The sequence below is a fragment of the Physella acuta genome, unplaced genomic scaffold (genome assembly GCF_028476545.2).
Source record: "Physella acuta isolate Inbredline_101_S28 unplaced genomic scaffold, ASM2847654v3 ptg002280l, whole genome shotgun sequence".
Lineage (NCBI taxonomy): Eukaryota > Metazoa > Mollusca > Gastropoda > Physidae > Physella > Physella acuta.
The window spans coordinates 486-25,555 of NW_026733778.1; the positions used below are offsets into that span (position 1 = coordinate 486).

At 33.0% G+C, this 25,070-nt stretch overlaps 1 protein-coding gene and 1 pseudogene across 3 annotated transcripts; one reads left to right on the top strand and one right to left on the bottom strand.

The window, feature by feature from the left end:
- Positions 1 to 3,513: 3,513 nt before the first annotated feature.
- On the top strand, positions 3,514 to 7,639 carry LOC131932782 (membrane progestin receptor beta-like; annotated as a pseudogene).
- Positions 7,640 to 11,489: 3,850 nt separating this feature from the next.
- Positions 11,490 to 24,395, bottom strand: LOC131932783 (syntaxin-7). 3 transcript variants are annotated; one of them, XM_059289689.1, is made up of 12 exons: positions 24,331 to 24,395; positions 22,971 to 23,156; positions 22,544 to 22,615; positions 22,018 to 22,087; positions 21,673 to 21,772; positions 21,286 to 21,426; positions 19,489 to 19,532; positions 19,179 to 19,269; positions 18,172 to 18,244; positions 17,510 to 17,592; positions 14,617 to 14,733; positions 11,490 to 13,830 (listed from the first exon to the last, which is right to left on the bottom strand). In XM_059289689.1, exons 2-11 carry the CDS (start codon positions 23,035 to 23,037, stop codon positions 14,641 to 14,643), a joined length of 834 nt encoding a protein of 277 aa, XP_059145672.1. In that variant the 5' UTR covers positions 23,038 to 23,156; positions 24,331 to 24,395; the 3' UTR covers positions 11,490 to 13,830; positions 14,617 to 14,640. The 3 variants fall into 3 exon arrangements, with proteins under 3 accessions (XP_059145672.1, XP_059145671.1, XP_059145673.1); XM_059289688.1 differs by lacking the exon at positions 24,331 to 24,395 and adding an exon at positions 24,111 to 24,245; XM_059289690.1 differs by lacking the exons at positions 14,617 to 14,733; positions 24,331 to 24,395 and adding an exon at positions 24,111 to 24,249.
- Between the last annotated feature and the right edge of the window lie 675 nt (positions 24,396 to 25,070).

A 25,070-nucleotide genomic window follows, 5' to 3' on the forward strand; every position in this document is an offset into this window, starting at 1 on the left:
TCTGTGAGGTCTCTGTGTATCTATACAGTGGTGGACTGGCCCACCGGTCTACCGGGGAAAACATTATGTGGGCCCCAAAGACAAAAGTACCACAGGAAAAAAATCGCTGTGGGCCCTAATGAACGGTGCTGTAATCGTCCTATTTGGGGGACTCTTTTTCAAATTTCCCGGGTCCTCTTGGATACAGCCAGTCCACCCCTGTATCTTTGTGTGTCTGTGTGTGTCTAGGTGTGTTGTGTGTGTCTGTATTTGTCTGTGTGTGTGTGTATTTCTGTGTGTCTCCGTGTTTCTCAGTGTGTCTGTGTGTGTCAGTGTGTATTCTTATTAACTAACAATACACCCATATATCTGTTCTCACAATTATAGTGCAAACATTAACCCCAGGGTTAAGCTGAAGGTTAGTATTAGGCCTAGTTGTTGGGGCTTCTCTAGTCTGCGAAGACAACCCAAAGACCATTAGACGAAAGTCTTTTGCCAGAAAGTCCCGTTGCTCAGATGATCAATTGCACGAAAAAAAATTAATTCATTAATTAATTTTTTTATCTGTATGTTTTTTTTCAACTACAGTCTATATTTTTAACAAACTGTATGCAACAATCATATAGTTTTTCAACATCAAAAAGAATACTGCTATTGTTAAAAAGCAATTAACATTTAAATTTATTCAATTTTTTTAAAGAATATCACATTACATTTAATTATTTCGTGTCAAAGTACAATATTTAATTCGGTTTTTATCAGAGACGTCTTTAAAATGGGTAACACCCGGTGCGATTACTCGGTGTATTTATTTAAATAGATGTTTGTATGTTGTGTCTGTGTGTATGTTGTATCTATGTCTCCGTCTCTACAACATTCGCAAGTCAAAGTGCGTGTGAACCTACCAGTGGCGTAGCCAGGAATTGGTCATGGGAGGGGTTCAAATATTTTTCCATATGTATAAAGTCATATGTTATATATATATATATATTATATATTATATATATATATATATATATATATATATAATATATATATATATATATATAGGGGTGTGAGTCCATGGGATGGGTTACAACCCCCCCTCACCCCCCCCCCTTGCCTACACCACTGGAACCTACATGTCATAGTTACCCCATCACCCGGCTTACCTATTCGCGCCGACACGTCCGATGTTTGTTTAAACCCATTAGCGAATCACATCAGACGCAAGGTTAAGCAAATCACTTGATCAAGAAGCTTTAACGCAGGTAAACGAAACGGGTTAAATATGCTGGACTAGGTGGATAAGACGTGTTTATGTTTACAGTTTGACCATAGTGTTAAATATATTCGCTGCGGTCTTGCGAATTACGACTTAGATGATGGTGTTTATTATGGGTGCGGGCGCGTGGTTGTCATATGTTAAAACAACACTAATAAATGGACGATGGTAACGTATTAAATCGACTCAGGAGTTTACGTCAAGTGGTAATCAAAAGTCGGTCTCGATTTTCTGTCCACTAGATTACTGGAGTCACCAAGCAGTATACATACAATATGTGTCCTTATTGGGTTTTTGTTTTGTGGCGTATTCGTAATTGGCGTAATCGAGGGTGTTAGGGAGGCTAGACCCCCCCCCCCCCCCACACACACACCCACACACCCCTCTCCCCCACTAAAATGACAACTGAATTGTTTCACATTAGGTTACAGCTATTGTAAATATTGACAATATGAAACCACTATTTAACATGAATTATACATTTTGCAAAGAAAAATTGCAAACGTATCCAACAAGTTATTGAAAAAAATTAAGTTCCTTTTGAATTTGACGTTCCATGGGCCCAAGTGAAGTAGAGTTAACCTGTTTCTTTGACCTCGGCAATAAAGGGATTATGTGGTCAGCACAATGACCAGACGGCTTTACTTTCCTTAATTAGCGTGAGTCAGGTACCCATCAGAGCTGGGAGGACTCAGAGGCGTTCTACGGCCTTGAACCTGGATTCGAACTCGAGACTTTCGGGTTAGCAGTCGTAGCGCTACGATTCGACCACGCCGTCCATAAGCATGTTATAAACTTCGATAATTTCATACCATCTAACATTTATTTACCTAATCGTATCGTTATTGTGTTCGATAATTTCATACAATCTAAAATTTATTTACCTAAAGTTATTATTATTTTGTTCGATAATTTCATAACATCTAACATTTATTTACCTAAACGTAACGTTATTTTACATTAACGTCTTGATTCAAAAATGGCCGCTATATTCTAGTCTTCTAAAATGACTAGTACATTTTTTTTTCAGTACCCAGTTCATAGTCCTTTTAATTTGTAGCGTGGCTTTTACCTTGCAAATAAAAGACTTTTTTTCTTAAATGTTCTGGAATCCTCTTCTCAGAGTACAATTAAGACCCTTTATCTCTGATCCCTGTAGACCCCCATACTGTGCTAAGAACCGTAACCCCATTAAGACACTACTGTTATATAAAATACTCAGGGGAATTCCTTAAATAACGCAGTAGATTTTTATGTGTAGGGCCGACCTTACTTGTCAGAATGTATTCACGATTAAGTACTCTCGTCTATTGAAATCCGTGCCCCCTTCATACCAGTATACAATCAACGAAGGCAGCGCTTGATCGCGAGTTGAATTCCTGTGCCAACGTGTAACACTACTCTGATTACAAGACTACATTAAACAGATTCACATTATTATTATGACACTGTCAGCTTAGACCACTTATAATACATTTTAAACTTAAAGTCATCTTTTCTTTCAGTTATTTTTCTTGTGGGGCACTCGAAACTTACGGGGGGGGGGGGGGGGCAATTAAAATGTATTTCCTGGGGGGGGGGGGGGGGGGGTCGGCAGACACTACTTATGGTACATATTTTCTTTATAAATTATAGTAAGTTTCCTCGGGTTGCTAAACCGAAAAAGTCCCATGTTCGAACCCCAGGCTCATTATCTGGGAACAGCAATATGCCTTTACATCAGAAACTGGGTGGACTCGAAATCTTCTTGCTAGAAGCCAAACGCTCTACCATTCAACCACGCCGTCCCATATTTATAAATTATAAATAAATGAGTTATATATATAAATTATATTTTTTTCTATTTAATCTCGGGGGGGGGAGGGGGGGGCGATGGAAGTGCCCCCTCCTGAATAAACTGGTTGCAGTGGCGTTGCTGGGGGTAGAGTGGAAGAGCGGTCAATTCTGGCTGAACAATTTTCCCAATAAGCTTATGCAGTTATATTTATGCAATAAAAGACGGAAAATATAGTCATCCCAGCGCGCCAAAATCTGAACCTTTTATGAAGATGGTTTTAGGTAGATTTCAAGTTGGATATATGGTTACTTTTAGGAAATATTTATATAATTTGCTCGAATTAAGTTGTAATTTAATTTCTATTGCACAATTACAATATTGATTGATTTCTGCAATGGAGTGATAAAAATATTTCTTGTCATCTTTGTTTTAATAATTTTTTGCTAAATTCTAAATAAAGACACATTTTAAAATTTATTTTCACAGTAGGATCTAAAGATGTGGTCGTACATTTTAGATGTGCTCCGAAATGTATTCCATCTGACTAAAATTTCAGCCTACACTTCCGGTCGAAGAAGTCCCGCTGCTCTTTCGCGAGCCCGGTGTCAAGTCTGGTTATCGTCCCACAAAAAAAGACCCGACCTATTATGTCAAGAGCGCTTTTCAAGTCAATAACGAGACAGTCAATGTGTGGACACACGCGTTGGATTCTGTATCATTCTGCTTAAGTACGTGTTAACTTGAGATGAACGAAAGGAATGGAGAAAATCAAACTGAAAAATACGAAAAATATAAATAATTTATGCATTTTATTTTATAGGTTAAAAACAGCATAAGTGAAAAACATTTCCAGCAAATTGAAGTCCGTCGAATAAAAAATGATATATGTACCCAACTAAAAAAAAAACTTTATTAAAAAAAAGCTTGGATCAACCATCTATAAATGTTGTCACACATCGGAGTAGGGTTAGATTTTTTTATAAATTCGATCTGCCTCCGCTGCTGAACGGGGTGGGGTGGGGGGTGGTGGTGGGCGTAATTATGCATTTTTTTAAATGTGCACGTACAGGACTCACGTCAGGGAAAACAGAGGCGGCGCGGCATAGCGCTCACAGTGACCACACTGTCCCTACATATGCCATCGTCACATAAATGTCAACTCTATATGCCTTCAGGTCCAATATGGTATTTTTTTACATATTAAGTTGGAAAATATGTCAATTTACGTTAGAATTTTATGGTTACTTTAAAAAGGGGTATGGAACTAATTGAAGGGATAATCTGACGATAGTGGGTTCGATCTGTAGTAGTATCGTATAAACACTCGTGCCGTCATTAACTGACGATTATATATATATATATATATATATATATATATATATATATATATATATATATATATATATGTGTGTGTGTGTGTGTGTGTGTGTGTAATATATGCTATTGTATACTTTATACTGTTTGACCAATGCGCCACATGTCAACATCTCTATACATTTTGTTGCAGAACCCTGTCGTACCTGCCGTATTACCTGGACAGGGACCCCCGGTACTGGCCAATGTTGGGTTTCGGGGTGTGTTCGCTGATATTTTTAGCCCTCAGCACATTTGCACATGCCGTCCACAGCGCCTCCCCACTGATGCATTACCTGTGTTTCCAGGTATTTGGTTTGATCCTCGTTGTCACGTGCATTGTTTGGTTCGCGTGTACTCTGAAAATGACACCATTGACTCGTTATAGAGCATTTGTTTTACATGTGAGGTTTACAGGAGTCGGACTCCATTTTTTAATCGAAATCTATCATATATACAGGCATAGTGGAAGAAGTGGTTGGGGGGTAGAGCTCACAACTGCTGACCCGAAAGTCTCAAGTTCGAATCCCGGGCTCGAGTCTGTAAGGACGTCCATTAGTCAAATAAGCTCTGATGGGTAACTGACCCACGTTTATAGTAAATTATAGCGTCCATTAACGACGTCACACTTCCAGGGGGCAGGGTTTCGTTATTTTGTGACGAGGGTTCAGAAAGTGTGTCGAAACACTTTTGCATTTTAATAAGTAATGCTAGAAAGTAAATTTTAACCGTTATTTCGCGTTTTTGTTATTAGTTTGTTTTTGTAAATTAAATAGAAATGGATTAATATACATGATGTTGACTGAGTTCAGTAAATATTTTAGAAAGAAAATAACGTTTTAAAAACAGACATGGCAATTTTGAGGGACGCGAGGGTTGTAAGTTGAGGTGTGACGTCTTTATGCGGGTGGGGGTGTGTCTTGTTTGTGACGATGGGGAGAGGGAAATCATTTTAAAAAGCAGATTGTTATGTACGGAAGAAGCCTTAGTGAAAGTAGTATTTCTTCTAGGCATCTAATCGGGGGAGCCCCCTCCCCCCCCCCTCCCCGAAAATTTCAAGTTCAAGTGTCCCCCCCCACCCCCCCCCCCCCCCCCCACCCCCCCCACCCCCCGAGAAAAAAGTCTAGAAGAAACACAGAGTGAAACAAAGGCGGCTATGCTTGGATCACATCACACTGTTTGGAGCGTTTGGGGCGAACGATATTATTAAGCAGCCATCACTAGTGTCTAAAAATGAGAAAAGTTTACAATTTTATATTTAATTTTGGTTTAAACACACCGTAATAATGAAACGCCACTTTGTCTTGTGTTTTTCGCATCAGATAGACTACGCAGGCGTGGCCCAGTTTACCCTGGGCGGAAGTCTGTTGATGAGTTACCTGCAGGTGTCTGAGGAGATCGTCACCAGTTACTTCCCTTATTGGGTATTCCCCGTCAACATCTTGCTCAGCTTCAATGACTTTCTGTGCTGTACTATCGCCAAGTTGAAGTACCGCCGGCCGTACCCTTTTGCCAGAAAGTTATGGCAGGTTAGTGAAAACACAGTATTCAGATAGGTTTATAGATGGGACGACATTGCATTGTGAAGTCGATAAATACTGCATTTTGGTGGTTGAGGTAGGATTTTGTTATCATTTTGGAGAGGAGGAGTGCGGATTTTCCTCTCTCTATATATTTAAAAAATTCAGTTTTAGGAGAATCATAAGTAGGAAACTGAAAGCTTTGAAGAAATGCAGTCGTCAATACTTGGTGCTTAACTATTGGGGGACAAGGTAGTGGTGGTGGGAGGGGGGAGGAGGGTGTCTGTTGTCACTGGATCAGGGTTTCTTTCAGATATTTTTCTCTGGGTCACATGAAACTTCCGGTGGGGCATTTAAAACTTCTAGGGGCGTAGATCAGAGTTTCTTCCAGTCATCTCTTCGTGCGGACGATGTGTGACAGGGGGGAGGGGGAGGTAAAAATCGTCCAAAAAATAGTGACTTCATTTATGGATGGCCCCCATGCGCTTTTATTTTTCAGGTTATTCCCTTAACAACACACGCCTCATTCAGCGTCTTCGTCCTCATGGGTCCCAGATTTTTTAAGTGCTTCAGGTCACCCAGCTGCCAAATGTTCTGGGAAGAACCAGGTTTGGCGTTTGTGTTTCTTGCGTCAATAGCCGGCATCGTTTGTGCTGTTTTCTTCTCAAGGTTAGTTCTTTAAAATCCATACATATTTTCTTTTTTAAATATAGTACGGTAATACTTATTAGGATATATATATACATATATATACATATACATATATATATATATATATATATATATATATATATATATATATATATATATATATATATATATATATATACATATATATATATAAATATACATATACATAAATAAACATATATATATATATATACATATATATATATAAATATACATATATATATATACATATGATAAATATACATATATATATACATATATATATATATACATATACATATATGTGTGTGTATGTATATATATATATATATATATATATATATATATATATATATATATATATATATATATATATATATATATATATATATATATATATAATTACGTCAAATGGACTAAATTAAAATTTCAAAACTTTTTTTCTCTTAGTCACATTCCAGAAAAAATATGGCCTGGAAAATTTGATTTCATAGGTCAAGGCCATCAAATCTTCCACGTGTCCAGCGTGATTCTGGTCATCTTCCAGTTCCAGGCAGCAGAGTTGGACATCGTCTACCACCACCGGGTCAACATGACACACCTGCCTTGCTGGCAGATCCCAGTTTCCATCTTCCTCCTGCTGTTTGTCTGCTGTTTTACCATTTACGTTCTGTTCCCATACACACTGAGGAGAGCCAAAGAAGAGGAATAACCCATACACGTTTTAGCGTAGTCTAAAATTAGGCCTTACAAACTTGGGGTCAACCGGAAGCCAGGACCATAGGTTAAAGGTGATGGCCATGATTACCATGGCAACAAAGTTTACGGTGAAAGCTGCGCTTCTCGCTACTAAAAAAAAACACCAAGATTTTTCCCAGCGATGACATTTGGGGACTATTCTAGATCTTCCCAAGCAAGCTCTCACAAAAGGGGATGCGTATTTTGTCTGCATCAATACAACCTGGAACAAAGTATCCTAATGACGCCCTGCATACAGCACTGTCCAGATAATACCAGTTTGAACAAGATGCTGTGAAAATGATGCTCAATGTCCAGATAGTGACGTCATTGATAGGACGGAGACAGTTGCGTAGCCAGGATCGTCTCAAGGGGGGGGGGGGGGTCCAATTTTTACCCGGGGACAAAGTTTCGATTTGCACCCCCCCCCCTCATACTTTATATATATATATATATATATATATATATATATATATATATATATATATATATATATATATATATATATATATATATATATATATATATATATATATATATATATACCGAGGGGTCTATGGGGGGGGATTAAGACCCCCCCCCTAACCCCCCCCCCCCCCCTGCATACGACACTGGACGGAGAACACATTCCTTCATTTTTAAATTCCGCAACTGCCTGTTAACACTTGCTAAATAATTGATGTTTATTGGTGCTCTGTATTTTACCAGAATGAAGATCTGAAAGTTGTTTATAAATGTGTAGTTAAGGTTAAATATAACTATAGCATAAAGTCTTACTATATTTTCTTTGCTGCTTAGGCCTCAGCGTGATTTCACTAAAGGTTGGTGAGCACTGAATATAGTGGGCATATAGTGAATTTAACTTGTTTTTTTTTTAATGTGTAATACGTTTGCTTGGTAGAAGGATTGCGGCTTCTTTAGCTCATCCGGAAGTTCAGAGACACTAGGAACTCGCCCATTCGCAGAATGATCTGAAGACGATTTTTTTTCCGGAGAATCTCAGCCAAAACCCACGGGAACAATATTTTCACTGTTGGTTTAACACAAGAGGAGTTCTATGCTCCTCGGTCGGTCTTACAAGCTAGCAGTAATATAGATACATATATAAAGATGTATATAACTCTAATAAACCATTAAACCAACTTGAAAGAGATGGCTTTCTTACTAAAATTAGATATGACTTGTTTTGATGCCTAGAGTGGTGTCACCTGGTTTAGTTCGCCCCCACGCCCCCCCCCCCCCCCACCTTGTAACGCCACTGCCGTATAGGCGTGTGACATGTTTTGAAATTTTTACTTTTCTATAATGTTTATAGGATTTTTTTTACTACAAATATATATATTATATATATATATATATATATATTATATAATATATATTATATAATATATATATTATTATATATATTATTATATATATATATATCATTTTATTTCTGCTTCTTATGAATTTGTAAACAACAATGTTTTGTAGACTAATATTGCGACTATAGAAATGCATATGTTACTCATATTATTTTAATGGCTCCAATTTATTGTGATGTATCGAATGCCTGTGATTTCTCCGTTCTGGTTATATAAACGTATATATTTTTTTCCTATTTACATTTACACATAGATATCTAACCAGCGTTTCTTCCAGACTTTTTTTATTTTTAGTGCCGGGGGGCACTTGAAATTTTCGGGGGGCGCACTAAAATTTCCAGGGGGGGGGGGGGGCGGTTTAAAGATAAATTATTTCGTTCGGTGGGGGTGGGAGAAGGGTAGACTTCCCCCCCCCCCCCCGAAAAGATGTCTGGAAGAAACTCTGTATCTAACTTTTTAAAACGTGTGGCTGTTGTATTTGTATGGGGTGCCCGGAGAACATTTCTCCTGTGCTATTTTCTCAAAATATCATTAGCCCGATGGCTGATTTTCCCAAATGGAGAATTGTTTGAAAAGAAAATTATGAAAAAATGGAAAATTGTTTGAAAAGAAAATATATTATGAACACAAATCAATGTATAGCCTACATTAATGTTATCATCCTTTTGCGAAATTTGCTTTAGGGTAATCGTTGCGATTCCGAAAAACGGCATTCGGGCATTTGTCGTATGCCCGTTGTTATGTGTGTGTGTGTGTATATCTACGTTTGAAACTATTTTTTATAGAGGTTTATAAATTATACCGTCCATTTGTGTGCATGGACCAACGGATATCGTAGATAGGCCCTTACTGATAGAACTAGTGAGTTATAAGAACCAATTTGTGAGAAATGTTTTATTTTGTTTAAAAATCCTAACTATTCCTGTTAAAATGTTACTGTTACAGACTATTTCAGTTTACTTTGTTTTTTAATGTAACCGTATACCAGAATAAATTTCTTTTATACACTTTAAAAATCAGGAACAGAATATACAGCAGCTGAAATCTTTCTGGATAAACCAGTTATAATTTATGTTATTTAATAAAACTTATTTCTACATACAAGTGAATAATTTGTCCTCATCCTTTATATTTAAGTGTGGCGAGGGTTGAACAAGTCACGGGGGTGGGGTGGAGTGTTTGTTGTCAACGGTTAGGTGAGACGTATTGCAACAGACCAACCATTTTCCAACGGAAACTGGAAACCCGGTCGACTAGTGTTCTTAAAAACTTGGCCGAAGGAGTAGAGTTGTACCTGGTTAAAATTCTACATTAACTAGTGCAATGATAAATTTTCATTCCCCAAACCTCGGCTGCCAATACCCAATATCGACCTGCCATTATTTCAGTTATTTTAGATACAAACACCACACACACAACTTTGATGAATTATTTTATTGAAATAAGACTTTGACTAACTTCATGTTAACAAAATGTGTGTAAAAAAAGTGAATTTTTTTTTTCTAACAGTATGTAGTGAACTCAAATGTACACTGTCCCCAGATATTAAAACAGAAATTTTTTAAAATCTTTAAAAAGTTGTTTACATTTTGAAACTGGATAGCAACTGTTTTTTACCCTCAAAATCCCTGCATATAGGTTACAAAACTCCACACAATTTAAATCACACACATCAAAATCTATGTTTGAAGTATGTTCATTCAATTAGACAAATATCCCTCATATTGCTTTGTCAACTGTTACAACATTAACTTTCCATGTTTAAATTTTGAGTTTAAAAAAATGTACTAATAAATTTAAACTAAAAAATGAGCTATTAATACATTTAGAGTAGGCCTAAATAAAAAAGCTATAATTTATAATATAATTGACTATTTAAACAATTAGCAACAAAATTTGATTTTAATTATAGACCTGGTCAACTAAACAAAGCATAAATATTTATACAAGACATTAACCTTAACAAAACTCTTAAATATTGTTAATAAACTAAATGTATATACACTTGGCAGATAATTTATCTATGGCTTGCTCTGCTGCACCTGCTTAACACAACTTGTGTTACCTGGTAATATTGGTCACATACCAACAAGTCTGATGTAACAAATCTGACAACCAAATACCTGGTCACAAATCTGACAGCCAAATATCTGGTCACAAATCTGACAGCCAAATATCTGGTCACAAATCTGACAGCCAAATACCTGGTCACAAATCTGACAGCCAAATATCTGGTCACAAATCTGACAGCCAAATATCTGGTCACAAATCTGACAGCCAAATACCTGGTCACAAATCTGACAGCCAAATACCTGGTCACAAATCTGACAGCCAAATACCTGGTAGCAAATCTGACAGCCAAATATCTGTTCACAAATCTGACAACCAAATACCTGGTCACAAATCTGACAACCAAATACCTGGTCACACATCTGACAGCCAAATATCTGGTCACAAATCTGACAGCCAAATATCTGGTCACAAATCTGACAGCCAAATATCTGGTCACAAATCTGACAGCCAAATACATCATTTCCAAATGCATGGTCACTAATTTTAAACTTTATTTTCTATATACGACTAGATTCACTTTTTAATTTTACCCAAACGTAAAACCCGAAAGTAAAAGTTTTAAACTTAATAACACTATAATCTTAACAAAGATCATCCACCGGCCTGATTATAGAGAAGGATTAGTACTATTCTAAAATCCAAACCGTTGATTCTAGAGGTGCATCAGAAAAGCTAGTTTTCATTCTCCTGCGCCCTGCTTACACTTACACTCAACATGGCAGGGTTTTTTTTTATTTATAACCAACTAAAACCTGCTAAAACCCAAATATACCTCAATATGTAACTGACCACCTGAAAAAAAAATGTTTCGATGTTTGAAACAGGATGCATAGCCAGAAAAGGGATTTTCAAGTTTTTCTAGGTGGAATTTAGAAATATCAAGAAAATTTTAGTGTAAAAATCCAATTTAGGTATATATTTTTAATTTCACTTATCAAATTTTAGAAGAAAATTTTCCTTAATACAAAAACAAAGTTACATCTCTATATATACCCAATGATTTATTCATGCTTTTACTAAGACACGGGTCTTTTCCAGGGAAACCCAATCAAAAATGTATCACAGTTTACCAAGCACAGGTACTCAAACTCCTCATAATGTTGCTTAGAAAAAAGTTCATGGTATGTTAAGTTATATACAAATCATTAAAATAATTAGTTAACGAATAAAAATGCAGTGGCAATTTAATATTGTTAGTATGAAAAAATTTCTCGTGTATTGAAAATAAAGTTTTTTAAAAATTAAAAAAAGCAAATGTATTATGCTTATGTACTAAAAAAAAACATTTTATTCTACAGTTCTTTACTGATGGTTAAATTTAAATTATAATTCTTTTGTTTATAATTATTGTACTTTAATACGTTGAATTAAAATTTCTTTAAAATACAATTATATTCAGTACTCCATGGATCCTTGTCACAACCCTAAAACTATATTGAGCAAAAAAAAGATTTAAAAAATGTACAAAAATTGAAAAAAAAAAAAACTTGCCTGATAAGTTTATTAATTATACTTTTATAACTATACGTTTTTTTTTCATTTATACACTTACAATGAAATAAAGTTAAAACCAATAAATATGTTGTACATTTACACTAATTTACACTGGGGGGTAAAATACAATTTACATATGGATTGTAGATTTTTTTTTTTTTTACTTTTACAAACAGGGTAACACCAAATTTGTAGTTGGAATGAACAGCTATTTTAAACTGATTTTTTTAAATCAAGTCATTCAAATAAGATACAAAATAATACAGCAACCACAGAAAGAAACTCTGGCAATAATAACATGTAATAAAGTTTCATCCAGTACAATTATCATCAAGGTACCTTTACAAGAGTTAACTATTTACGTAAAACAAAAATTCTTTGATTATGTTTAGATTATGTGATGAATTAAAAAAAAAATATGTAAGATTGATCTCAATGTGCTTTATACATGCATAGGAAGCTATTAAATTATTTAAATGTAAGATGTGAGTTAGGTTACAATGTTTTATTTGAAATTAAGTTTTTGCTAGCAGAGCTAATTTAAAAAAATGTTTGAATGAAATAAGAAATTTATTTTTGGAAAACCCATGATGGAATGTGAATTTTTAAAATTGATTTTAGTTTCATACAAGTGTGAGAGAAAGATCATTGAGGAAAGAGTGAGATTAAAAAAAGTAAATACTTAAATTCGTACTTTAATTTGTTCTTTTTGGTTTTTGGTTAAAAATAAGATGCGATTTTCATGAAGTGTAATAATTTTTACTGATTATCACTAATCTCTATTATCTTAACAAGAGGCATTAAAATAGCTATTAAAAACGATTAAATCCCATTACACTGTTTTCTATTAAATATATTAAACTTGATCAGATTTATTGGTAAGTAATACATTTCCGAAAGACTAGATAAATTTCCTCAAAATCTATTTGTAAATATGTATTTTTTCTGTTAAGATGAAGAAATAAATGCCAACAAAAACATTGAAACTTTTAACAAAAACAATTAAAGAACACCTTGCAAAAATCTAGGATGGGATTTAAGATTTAAATTTTTTAACTCTAATAAAAAAGAAATAACAAAAAATTGTATGTGGCAAGACTTCAATAGCAGAATAAAAAAATTTAAAAAGTCGATAGCAATAAAAATAAAAACGTGCTGAGTTTTACTCCAAAAGAAAAAAAAACCCAGTGAAATTGCTAAAGTAATTGGATTGAAAGAATTAAAAATTATACAGAAGATAATAAATGGAGCAACATTTTTAATATAAATAAGCTTGCAAAATTACAATCTTAAACTACAAAATTATTACAAAATGTTTATCTGGCTAATAAGCTAAATTAACATCTATAATTAACACTTGCCAGTGTTCAGCATTCAACAGGACTTGTTCTCCATTAATAACAAGGGTGCCACACTACTCTAATGATCAACAAAAAAAAAAAAAACAACAACACAAAAACGGTTGTGTTGGGACAAACAATAAAGCCCAGGCATATCCAAACCCAATCACTAGCTTGCCAGATAGATGATCAGTGCCAGAATGAGGACAATACAACAAGCTATGATGATCAGGATGCAACATTTCCGTCGAGATTTGGCCTGTGTTAAAAGATTTGAAAAGTGGATTACTGAAACTTATCAAGCAGCAACTGAATAAAAAATGTAACCATTTTTAAGCTAAACAAAAGAAACATAAAAATTTAAAGTTTGGAAATACAGTGTGTTAATGTGTTTTATTTATGCTAATATTGATGTTTGGATTTATGTTGAGAGTTAGAGCTAATGTAGACAAAAAAATAGCCTATATACCCACCTACTGGTGTTTCAATACACTAAAAACTGTTATAATTAATACATTATTTTATAGACAAAAAACAACATATTTAAGTACTTTGAAGCTGAGTCACATCCTTGAAAGGCCCATTTTAAAAAATCATGCACACATTAAAAATTGAAAGCATGCAAATACTTTAACTAAAGTATTATTGAAAAATTGAGCTTGAATGTGGTCTTGATTGAAATGAGCGTATGATATTTGGATTGACATCAAGTTATTTTTTTAAATTTGTATTAATTACCTCCAAAACTATATGTGAAATCAATGCAGATTTTAATTTTTTAATCAGTTTGACTTTTTTTGATGTAACTAGCACTTTTTTTATTACTGGTTTTTTTTTTTTTAAATTAAAAGTATAACTTAATGTCACTCTAAACATAAGCTTGGCTTTTCCTTTTTTTTTAATGAATGAAACTGGGATTTGAAATAAAATAGGCCTATTTATTAATTCAAATAAAAAAAAAATACTAGGTTAATTTTAATAATTTATTCTTATTTAAATAAATAAAAATAATGCAATAATACAAAAATAACAACTAAAAACCTACTAAAGTTTGAAAGTGACTGCTTTTTTATTTTACAGATAGACCAATTATCAATCCAATAATAGCCAGAACAACTATAATGATGATGGCTATACAGAACTTTTTTCGCCGTGCTCTAGACTGAAAATAAATACAAAATCATATCAAACAAAAAAAAGTATTTGCACATGTGAAATGATAAATAATTCAAACCAAAAGAAAAATAATTTTTTGTGTGTCTTGCTTATACAGGTAGCCCTTAGTTTAAGTTTTTAATTTTTTTATGCTGATTTATCAAAAAGCTGCAGAAGTTGCAACCAAAATGAGTTAATTGGTTCTTATAAAGCCTGCAAACTATAATAATTATTCCTATACTAATTAAAGACACAAACAAATTCAGCAATTGCCCAATTTTATTACTATTCACATTATTTAAATTTGCAAAAACTTGTATTTAATGCAAACTTAAAGGGCTTGTAGTGCCTTTGTAAATTGTTGATTCAAATTTATTTAAAAAAAAAATATTTTTAAAATGTTGATGCCTTAAATAAATTTTAAACCTACAATTTTTGCAGACAGGAAAAATATGTTTATTACATTTAATAACAATTAAATTTCTCAAATAGGATTACTGTATGTTTCCCAACCACAACACAAGCAATGATGTTTAATATTGCTTTGCTATCATTTTGTTAAAAAGGTAACAAAGAAAACTATTTTTTTTAATCATGATGACACTAGGTTGCAGATAAATGATAAGCTCATCCGCTTGTATAACCTCTACACAATAAGACATTTTTTATGTCTGCATTATATTCAAACTAAACTAAATGTAAACAAGACTTCCACAAAAAAATAGTAAAAATACTGAGCATGCAAGAACTATGTACACCAAAACAAAACAAAAATTATCCCAAATTTTTTACATAATTACTGTATAAACATTTAATGTAACAATACACCCCTCTTAGCTACTTTTACCCTGTAACAATGCATATTTTTATAACACTACTTTAATTTATATATATTTTAATGGTGACAGGACAAATGATCTCAGGACAAATGATCTCAGACAAAATATCTCAGACAAAATATCTCACGGACAAATGATCTCAGGACAAATGATCTCAGGACAAATGATCTCAAGGACAAATGATCTCACGGACAAAAGATACCAGGACAAAATATATCAGGACAAATGATACCATGGACAAATGATCTCAGACAAAATATCTCAGACAAAATATCTCATAGCTAAATTTTAATAGTGTATTGGATGATTTTAGCTAATCTGAACATTTTTACTGACTGCCATATGGTATTGTTTACTATATTTAATATTGTTTATAGGCCTATATAATAATTTTTAGGAATGTTTGCCGCATAAATTTGTCATATTGCACTAAACATTTTAAAATTATAATTACTAATATAGTATGTGAAGATTAAAGAAATATTTCGATAGACAGCGTAGGTGGGCTTGCCAAACATGAGACAATCCTACAATGTCAGGTGGATGAAACTAGATCAAAGGGAATGAAATAACAATAAAGACACACCTTCGTATCAAGGTGGCCGCCCGCTTTGATGGCAGAGGCATGCCTTAAGGGAAAGACATCCGCCCTCCATGGACAATACAACAAACATCTAAAGTAAATAGTTATGCGTCGGTCACACCTTAGTGATCAGGTGACAAATGCTTAGTTAAACAACAGCGGTCATCGCGGAGCTAAGTTTGTCGTAGTGTGCATGAAAACAAAGCAGTATTAGTTGTGATGACTCAATTATGGCTTCTTTCGTTACCTCGCAGAAATGTTTTAGGACATTAGTTTCTGGTGAATTTATGTTTATAAAAAAAAAACATAAATTGAGCAGCAGGCAAAGATATTTGGAAATGTGAAGTTAGAACATGTCAAGCAAGAGTATACACAATACATGATCACATTGTATTGGAGAGGTGTGATCATAACGATGTAGCCTACCTGCCAGCAAAGAAACTTAAGCGTTATGTTTGTGTTGATGATGCAATAAGAATAAGTTTTACGTTACGAACCTAAAGACATGTTCACATTAAAAAAAATCACTATAGCTACTATTACTGTATTTGTTCTATACATTATCATTTATTACACCTTTCAGGAGTAACTTTGTTTTAATGTTTACCCTTTTCAAATCAAATGCTATTAAAAATATTACGTTTAATACATCTTTTGATACTTTGTTAAGTTTAAGAAATTCATTTTAATCACAATTATTATGCTTAAAAAAGTAAACAAAAGCCATATTGACAGACAATTGAAAAACATGTTCAAATCAACTAAAATCATCGTACATACTATTAAAATTTAGCTGTGAGATATTTTGTCTGAGATATTTTGTCTGAGATCATTTGTCCATGGTATCATTTGTCCTGATATATTTTGTCCTGGTATCTTTTGTCCGTGAGATCATTTGTCCTTGAGATCATTTGTCCTGAGATCATTTGTCTTGAGATCATTTGTCCGTGAGATATTTTGTCTGAGATATTTTGTCTGAGATCATTTGTCCTGAGATCATTTGTCATGGAACCATTTTAATAATATTTAGTAAATAGGCTTAAAACGTACACAATGTGAAAACTTACGCATAGTGGTTTATTTTAATATTAATCTGCTAAATTTCTTTTACAATTTATATTATTTATTATTAACATATTAAAATAAAGTTCATGAAACCCCAATAAAAAAATCATTACTGAATAATAAAACATGTTAGCTAGTTTTTGTTACTATTAGTATAAATTTATTGTTCTTCTAAATTACAAAAAAAAATATATAAACCGGTGTCCTTAAAAGTATTTTAAAATATTTTAAGAGGAGAGTAAAGTTACAAAAATTGTGTTAATACCAAATGATTTGGGTATTACAAACTCTCAAACCTGATAGTCTCTAGCTTTACTTAGCTGCTTGGTGCCTTCCTCCACAGACAACTGGGCATTGTCAATGTTAGCCTCAATACTGTCTGTGGATACATCATGAAGAGGGTGGGTTTAGTTTAATCTATTTTATCAAATGTACACATCAAGACACCTACATAATGGGCTTCATTGCTGTAAAAAGGATTATTTTCAAACTTGCAATGTACATTTGTCATAACGAAGCCCCTCAAACATTACTGTTAAAAAGTTAAGTACTCTGTATCTAGAATTCTGCTAAGGAAAACAATAAATGGACATATATCATCTTTTCCTGTTCATACCCAAGACACACGAAGCACATGAAGTAGAGTCCATCTGTTTCGAAGAGATAGTATGGTCAGTGCTATGCCCAAATTTGCTCTAGTCTTTCAGCTTAGCTGTCATAAGCTCTACCATTTGACCATGCTGTCCCCATGTACACATATACTAGTATATAATTATTGTAATGATTCTAGCTATTGATTGATTTAGTTATGAAGTGTTTCTAATATTTGGAACAATGAAGTAGAAACAAAAAAAGTAACTTTATTTCAAAACTCTTCAGCCTAACACAGCTCAACAATATACTCACCTAAAATTTTACCCAACTCTCCTTGAAACCAACTTTCCTATGATTTACTCACCTAAAACTTCTCCTTGTTCATGTACAAGCATTCCCAAATCTTTAAAGATTTGATTCACATCCATTATATCACTCTGTTGTTTTTATCAAAATAAATGTGTATTTAGATAACAGAACAAAAAATAAAAAGATATTTTACTATAAATATGATATTAAGTTTTGTATTCGCTGTACACCTTCTTAAAAATGTGCAGATAGAAAATAAAAACAATATTAGAATACTTATTTTAACTTCATTGTTAAGTCATATATTTATTTCAAATCTAAATTTTTAAAAATGTTTTGTTCCATAATATAAAATGATTACAATTATAATTCTTAATTTTGGTAAAAAGTTTAGGAAATAAATAGTCTATAATTTCATTTCTTGTAATATAAAAAAACGAGCCGGCCCGCGGCATAACATACGCCGCTATTTTGTTGTTGTTTTTTCTACTTTTCAGTAATTCATAATTTGTGAATTCGACAGTACCAACGCTGACACTGAAAATATTTCTTTAAAACACTATAAGTAGCTCGTTAAGGACCATAACCCCCCCCCCCCCCCCCCCCCCACACACACACAATGTTTAAAATCGTTTCGAACTAAATTATCTGCCCCTAATAGCCGTCACTAAACCCGACTCCACGAAGGTAAACATAGCGTGAACTGCAGCTCACTAAGACCATGTAGGGGTGGGGATGGTAGGGAGCACGTTTACAGCTTGTTTTCTAGCGTCTCCCAGAAGAGAATTATATATATATAGATATTGATTTATTTTCTCATGTTAAGCAATCTTTTATTCAAATGCCAAAAAGTAAGAATGAAGAGTAGTTATTTTAAAAATTCATGACTTCAAACAGGACCACCACATTATTGAACCATTGCTGATGTGTTATATTTTGTTATGTTATTAAACTTCTACATTTACCCAAACATAACCATAGCTGAGCTTTTCTGTATTTAAAAATCATTTTAAAAAACATCTATGTTTGAGCCACAAAAATCAACTGATTCTATTTTCTTACTTCAAGTTTTTTAATTGCATCCTCTCTTTCTTTAATCAGCTCAAGATCAACATCCTGTTCCATCTGAAGAAACTGACGAGTTTGTGAAAACCTAAAATAGTTTTTAAATATACACATAAAAGCAAATGTGTTTGTATTATTTATATATTGAAATTTTATAATAACACCTACTAATTTTTACATAACAGAATTGAATTTCTTTTATGTGATATTTTAAAAAATGTTAATAAAATGTTTTTTTTATTATTTATTTTTTTAACTTGACTACACTGCTGTTTATCTGCCTCTACAATTATTTAACCACACTTACCCTGGTGAGGTAAACTTATTGTCATTGGGCTCATCAAAAGGAGACTGAAATTTCAAAAGTTGTTAAAAATCATAAAAATTGTCATTGTTTTATATTACCTAACATTTTCTGCAATTTAAAACTTTAGTTTTATGCTTCCAATTGAGGATTGGTACCTTAAACAATCAATTTTGGGGGAAGATGACAATGTGAAATTGTTATTGTCCTACATATTGCAGTTATCTGAGTCTGGGCTATAGAAAGAAACATTGTGCTGGCCACACAATACTGCAGAGAGCTACCTCTATTTCTTTTGTCAATTATGACCAATCTTGGTAATCAATCCTTTAAGTTATTTTCATAATTTATTTTTTTATTTTGACAGCTTTTTCTTCTAATTTTTTATTTATATATTCTGTATATTTATGTAAAACATGCTAATGTATCAGTATGAATGTGTTACACATGCAATTAAACATCAAATGAACATTAAAAAAGCCATTTTGCTAAGTAAATTATGTATTGTAATCACTTCAAAATTTGTTATTTCTATCTTAGAAAAAGGCTTGTTGGTGTAGTTTATTCCTTTTTTTCATAAGCAAAGAATTTATTTGGAGATTTACGTGGAAAAACAAGTTAATAAAAAGTCTAGTGACAATTTAAGCGCAATTTCCTTAATTATTTTTTTAGAATTCACAGACCTACGTAAAAATCTTTTCGAACCTCCGCTCATTCGCTATGGTAAAATCCTTTCGAATCTCAGCACTTTGCGCTAAAAACCTACACTATGCTCAGTTTAAATAAAAAATATCATCCTAGGCCTACACGATGCTCAGTTTAAAAATTCTTAATTAATTTTTTGTGACCGAACGAAAGGATATTTTTGAAAACTTTCTGCGGCAATATTGTTCTAAATTATGGCAGGAATCGATTGGTAAATGTTTTAAGTCGCTAAGTGGTCTGGTTGCCGAGATATGGCATTTTTTCGGCGTTTTTTGGCTTTTCCTGGAAATCCAGGAAGTTCCGGGAATTTTTTTGGCCTATGTTCATCCTCGGAACTTGCTTAACATATTTGCTTTTGGAACTAGTCCTCGATATTGCTTCGTTGAGGAGGAGATACGACTTAAAAGCTGCTAAAGCTGCGGACACACATCCACACATCCATCCAGAAATGACGAGTTAATAATCGCAATCCCAGTATGGAAATTGCGCTAAAAAGTTATTTTAAAAATGGCTGTTCCATTAAAGTGACAAATCAACAAAGACAGATGTTCCAACATTTAAGGGTCAATTCTAAAATTGCTATTTTTATGTTCGAAAACACTGTATAGATAAATAAGTCTCTTCATATATCTGAATTAAGCCCCACACTAACAAAAGAAAATAACAGAGCTGTAAAATTAGCAATCAAACAAACAGTCTGTTATGTTAGGTTTATTAAACTTGAAGTAAACAAATAAGGACATTCAAGTTACAATTGCATAATACCAAAAATAATTCATCATTTCCCATTCGTGCTTAAGACACATTTAAGACACATGAAGTAGAGTTCATCTGCTTCAGAGACTTCGGCATATGAAGGGATAGAGTGGTCAGCACTATGCCCAGCTGACTTTGTTTCCCTAATGTAAGTTAGGTACCCATCAGAGTCATTCAGAGTTGGGTGGACTCAGGGACATTCTACTGTTATGAAAGCGGATTTGAACTCGAGACAGACTCTCTGGTTAACAGTCTAGCTCTCTACCGCTAGGCCACGCCAATCCACCAAAAATAATTGGTCAAGCTTAGATGTTATGAAAGCCAGTTGGAGAAACTTACTCTGTCTAAGCCAGAATGGGCTCTGGCCCTCTGCACACTGGCCCTTTCCTTCTCAGCAGCTGTTCTCTGGATGGTCTGGAAGTTCTTCAAAGCATTGCTGAACTCATCTGTCAACCTGTCCTTTTGCATTTTACACTGTCTCTGTTCAAGAATTTTTTTTTAAATGTAAAAATCTAACAAATTTCAAGTATTGTATAACATTTTACATAATCAATTGTTATGGAGATGAGAAAGTAAAAATCTAACAAATTTCAAGTATTGTATAACATTTTACATAATTGTTATGGAAATGATTACCATTAAAATAAAGATAACCTTGACTATGAAAAATTGGTATAAAAATATTAAACTCAACCAAATAAAAACTAAGAAAAAAAAAACGTTTACAATTTCAGATTGAGATCCAGTCTGTGGCAAGTTAACCAAAGCTTTCAGGCTGTTGCTGGTATCTTTAGCCAGTTGGTTAGTGTAGTGGGTGGTCTCATGCCTTTAAAGGAGTAAAACTAGATTACAATTTTCTTAACAACAAATTTAAACAGAATTACAAGATAATATATAGTTTGATTTAAGATTTAATACAACTTGAAATCAGTTATTCTTTAAGCCCAATAGTGTATCACCATCCTTATGAGTGTAAAAAAAAATGTTACCATACAAACAAAATAAAATTACTATTTACACAACTATTAAAGCTATTTTTAAAATGCTTAAAAATAGACAAACTCAATTTACACTCTTTGACGTAGTTCATCAGAGTCCTGTGGTGTTCCAATCTGGCTAACAAATTTCTGTATCTGAGACACTGTTAAACAAATTTGAATTTTTTAATAATTGAACTTGATCATGTCGGTAAAAAGAAAAAAAATATATATATTTTTTTTAAAATATTTCATTGTCAATTAAATTTGCTATTTCAGACTGATACACAACAAAATCACATGTAGAAAATATTTAAAACTGTGTGCAAACAACTTTTGTACTCGATATATAAGATATAAAAAGTTTAACTAATTTATAAATAAAATTTTATTTACTCTTAATTTACTCTCTAAAATTAAAAACAAAAGTTGTGCATAGATAGAATTTATATCAAGATTGTCTTATCATTTAAACTATGTTTAAAATTTCTGAAATAGTCAATTTTTAAATACATAAATACCCTTCTAGCCTCTTTAATTAACTGTTACCATTTTTGCCCCAGGGTTGTCATTTATAATTAATGTAACAATTTACAAAAAACAAAAATGATGATACCTACCATTTTGTGTAATTTTCTGAATATTTGCACTGATTTCCTTTGAAAGCTTTCCAAAATCTGAACCTCTGTCACCTATGTTACAAATATAAATATATAAATACAAAATTTATAAATCTGAATGTTTAAAAGAAAACTGATAATCAAGTGAATTTTGTTTCAACATTTTGAATTGTATTTATAATTAATAAATTAATAATTAAAATTCATGAATGTGAAATATGCATATTTACATTTAAACAGTTACAATAACCAAAAACTAAATATTTAAAAATTTTCCTCAGTACAAAAATATATATGGTAAATCATGGATTGTAACAAAGTTTCAACCTAAAAATAGATGATTACCGTTATTATTTTGCTGACTAATTTTCTCTAATTCACCTTAATCAAAATAAAATATACACAAGCTTAAATAGATGTGACAAACCTTCTGAGCGTGAATCTCCTTGATAAGGAGTAAACCCATCAAAGTTTCCTTTTCCATAGGAAGCCATGGTCTTTGCTTAAACTTATCTCAATGATATTTGGCTTAATTCTCTACCAAACAACAGCTTCCCAACTTGTATTACAAGTTATAAAAGTAATAGTATTAACTTCCTTATTAAGGTTACTTCTGAGGAAAAATAACAGAAGAATTATTCCATGAAATTAACAGTTAACATTGTAAATGAATTAGAATAAAAATACCACTAAAATACATGAGAGTTAAGTACTGAATTGACACTAGTGACAGTAATGGTAACACTACACTGGCTACACAGTAATTCTTGAAAACTGAATAACTATGCCTAGGCCTAATTAAATTATTTGATAATAATAATTCTATGAGATCTAGAATTACTTAACACAAAAACTGTGACAATTAAACTATAGTAATAAGGGATAAATAGGTATAAAGTATAAAAGGATGTCCGATAATATCATAATGGACTCTTCCAAAAACAAGTAATTTTTGGAAGAGTCTATTTTTTAAATGTTTTAGGTTGTTAGTAGTAGGGCCTATAGATTTATCATTTAGGGTTAGATGTATGTCAGGACTAGGGTTGTGGATAGATCTAGTATTGACATTAGCAAGTCATGTTTATTACTAGATCTATTCCTAGATTTAAGTAGGCCTACTAGTACTAAGTTAACTAACAGGTAACAGGGCTTAGGTTGGCTTAGGTCAGGAGGCCTATCTTACTTACTAACTTACTAAGTTATAAGTAGATCAAATCAAATACTATATAGAATATAATATTATTGACAAGTAACTAGAACTACTTACTTAACTTACTACTAAACTTAGGTTTTAAAAAACTCTTAGGAAGTCTTCTTAGGTTACTTACTAAATTACTAATTTATTAATTTAAAATTTAAATTTAAGTGAAATTTTAAGGCCTAAAGATTACTAAAGAAAATTAAAAAATTGTTGATGTGAAATTTATGCTAGGCCCTGTTCTCTTACCTATATTAGGGCCCTATAGTATTTTTAATTCCCTTTTTTTTTCTCACCAGTGATCAAATACAAATGCGAGTGATTCTGAATCATCACGAAATCAAGCGAATAGATTTTATTTTTATTTACCTTCCCAAATCAAACATCACATCATGATCGTTCATCAAGGAAAAAAAAAAGGAAACCTAAAAATTAGCTCCTCTAACTTCTATAGACGATGTTATAGTAAAAATGGCAATTAATACAAGCATTAAAGATACAGATATAGATCTATAGCCGAGTAATTATATGAGTTTTCACCAATGTTTAAATACCTCTAGTGTGCGATAACAATTAGCAATCCACCTACTTTAGGAAACATTGTCAGCCATGACAGTGACGTCTAGACCATAACTAAGAGAAACTATTCGCTCAGTTGTGAAGAGTTAATGCCCCTTTTTTCTAGCAAAATACGAGTCAATTCACAGGTGGGGGGGGGGGGGGGGGGGGGCAGAAAGAGATAGATTTGTATGTAATTAAAAAAAAAAAAAAAAAAAACACTGCCCATTTTTTAAATTAATGGAGATTCCAATCTAATGCCTGTCTGGTTAGTTTGCGCAATCCATCCCCATTTAATTTGTTGTATGCCATAATAATGTCAAGTTAAAAATGCCATATATCCCAACTTATTTCTTTGAAAATGGTGTCGCGAAGAGTGCTTGGCCTCCTCCCTTCCCCCTTTCCGGAGAAAAAAAAGGTTGTCCCGAACAAACCCTGAAATATGACATAAGTTAAGCTAAACGGAGTACGAAGGAGATGTGTGGATGCGTTCATAATCATTTATGCAAAAGTGTGACTTCGCACCATCTGAACCCCCCCCCCCCTCATCACACACCCTACGAGTGTGAGTGTGACGTCATTTATGGACGAACCCTTGTCATCCTACAATCAACACACGAAAAAATATGTGAAAAAAAGCAACTGAGCATGTTAGACACTCCAGTTGTAAATTAAAACCAAGTAATCTTTACTTGACCTTAGGGTGAAGGCCATCATCTAGATTTTCTTCAAGAATGGAATAAAGCAGCAACAAGCCTTAATTATAATAAT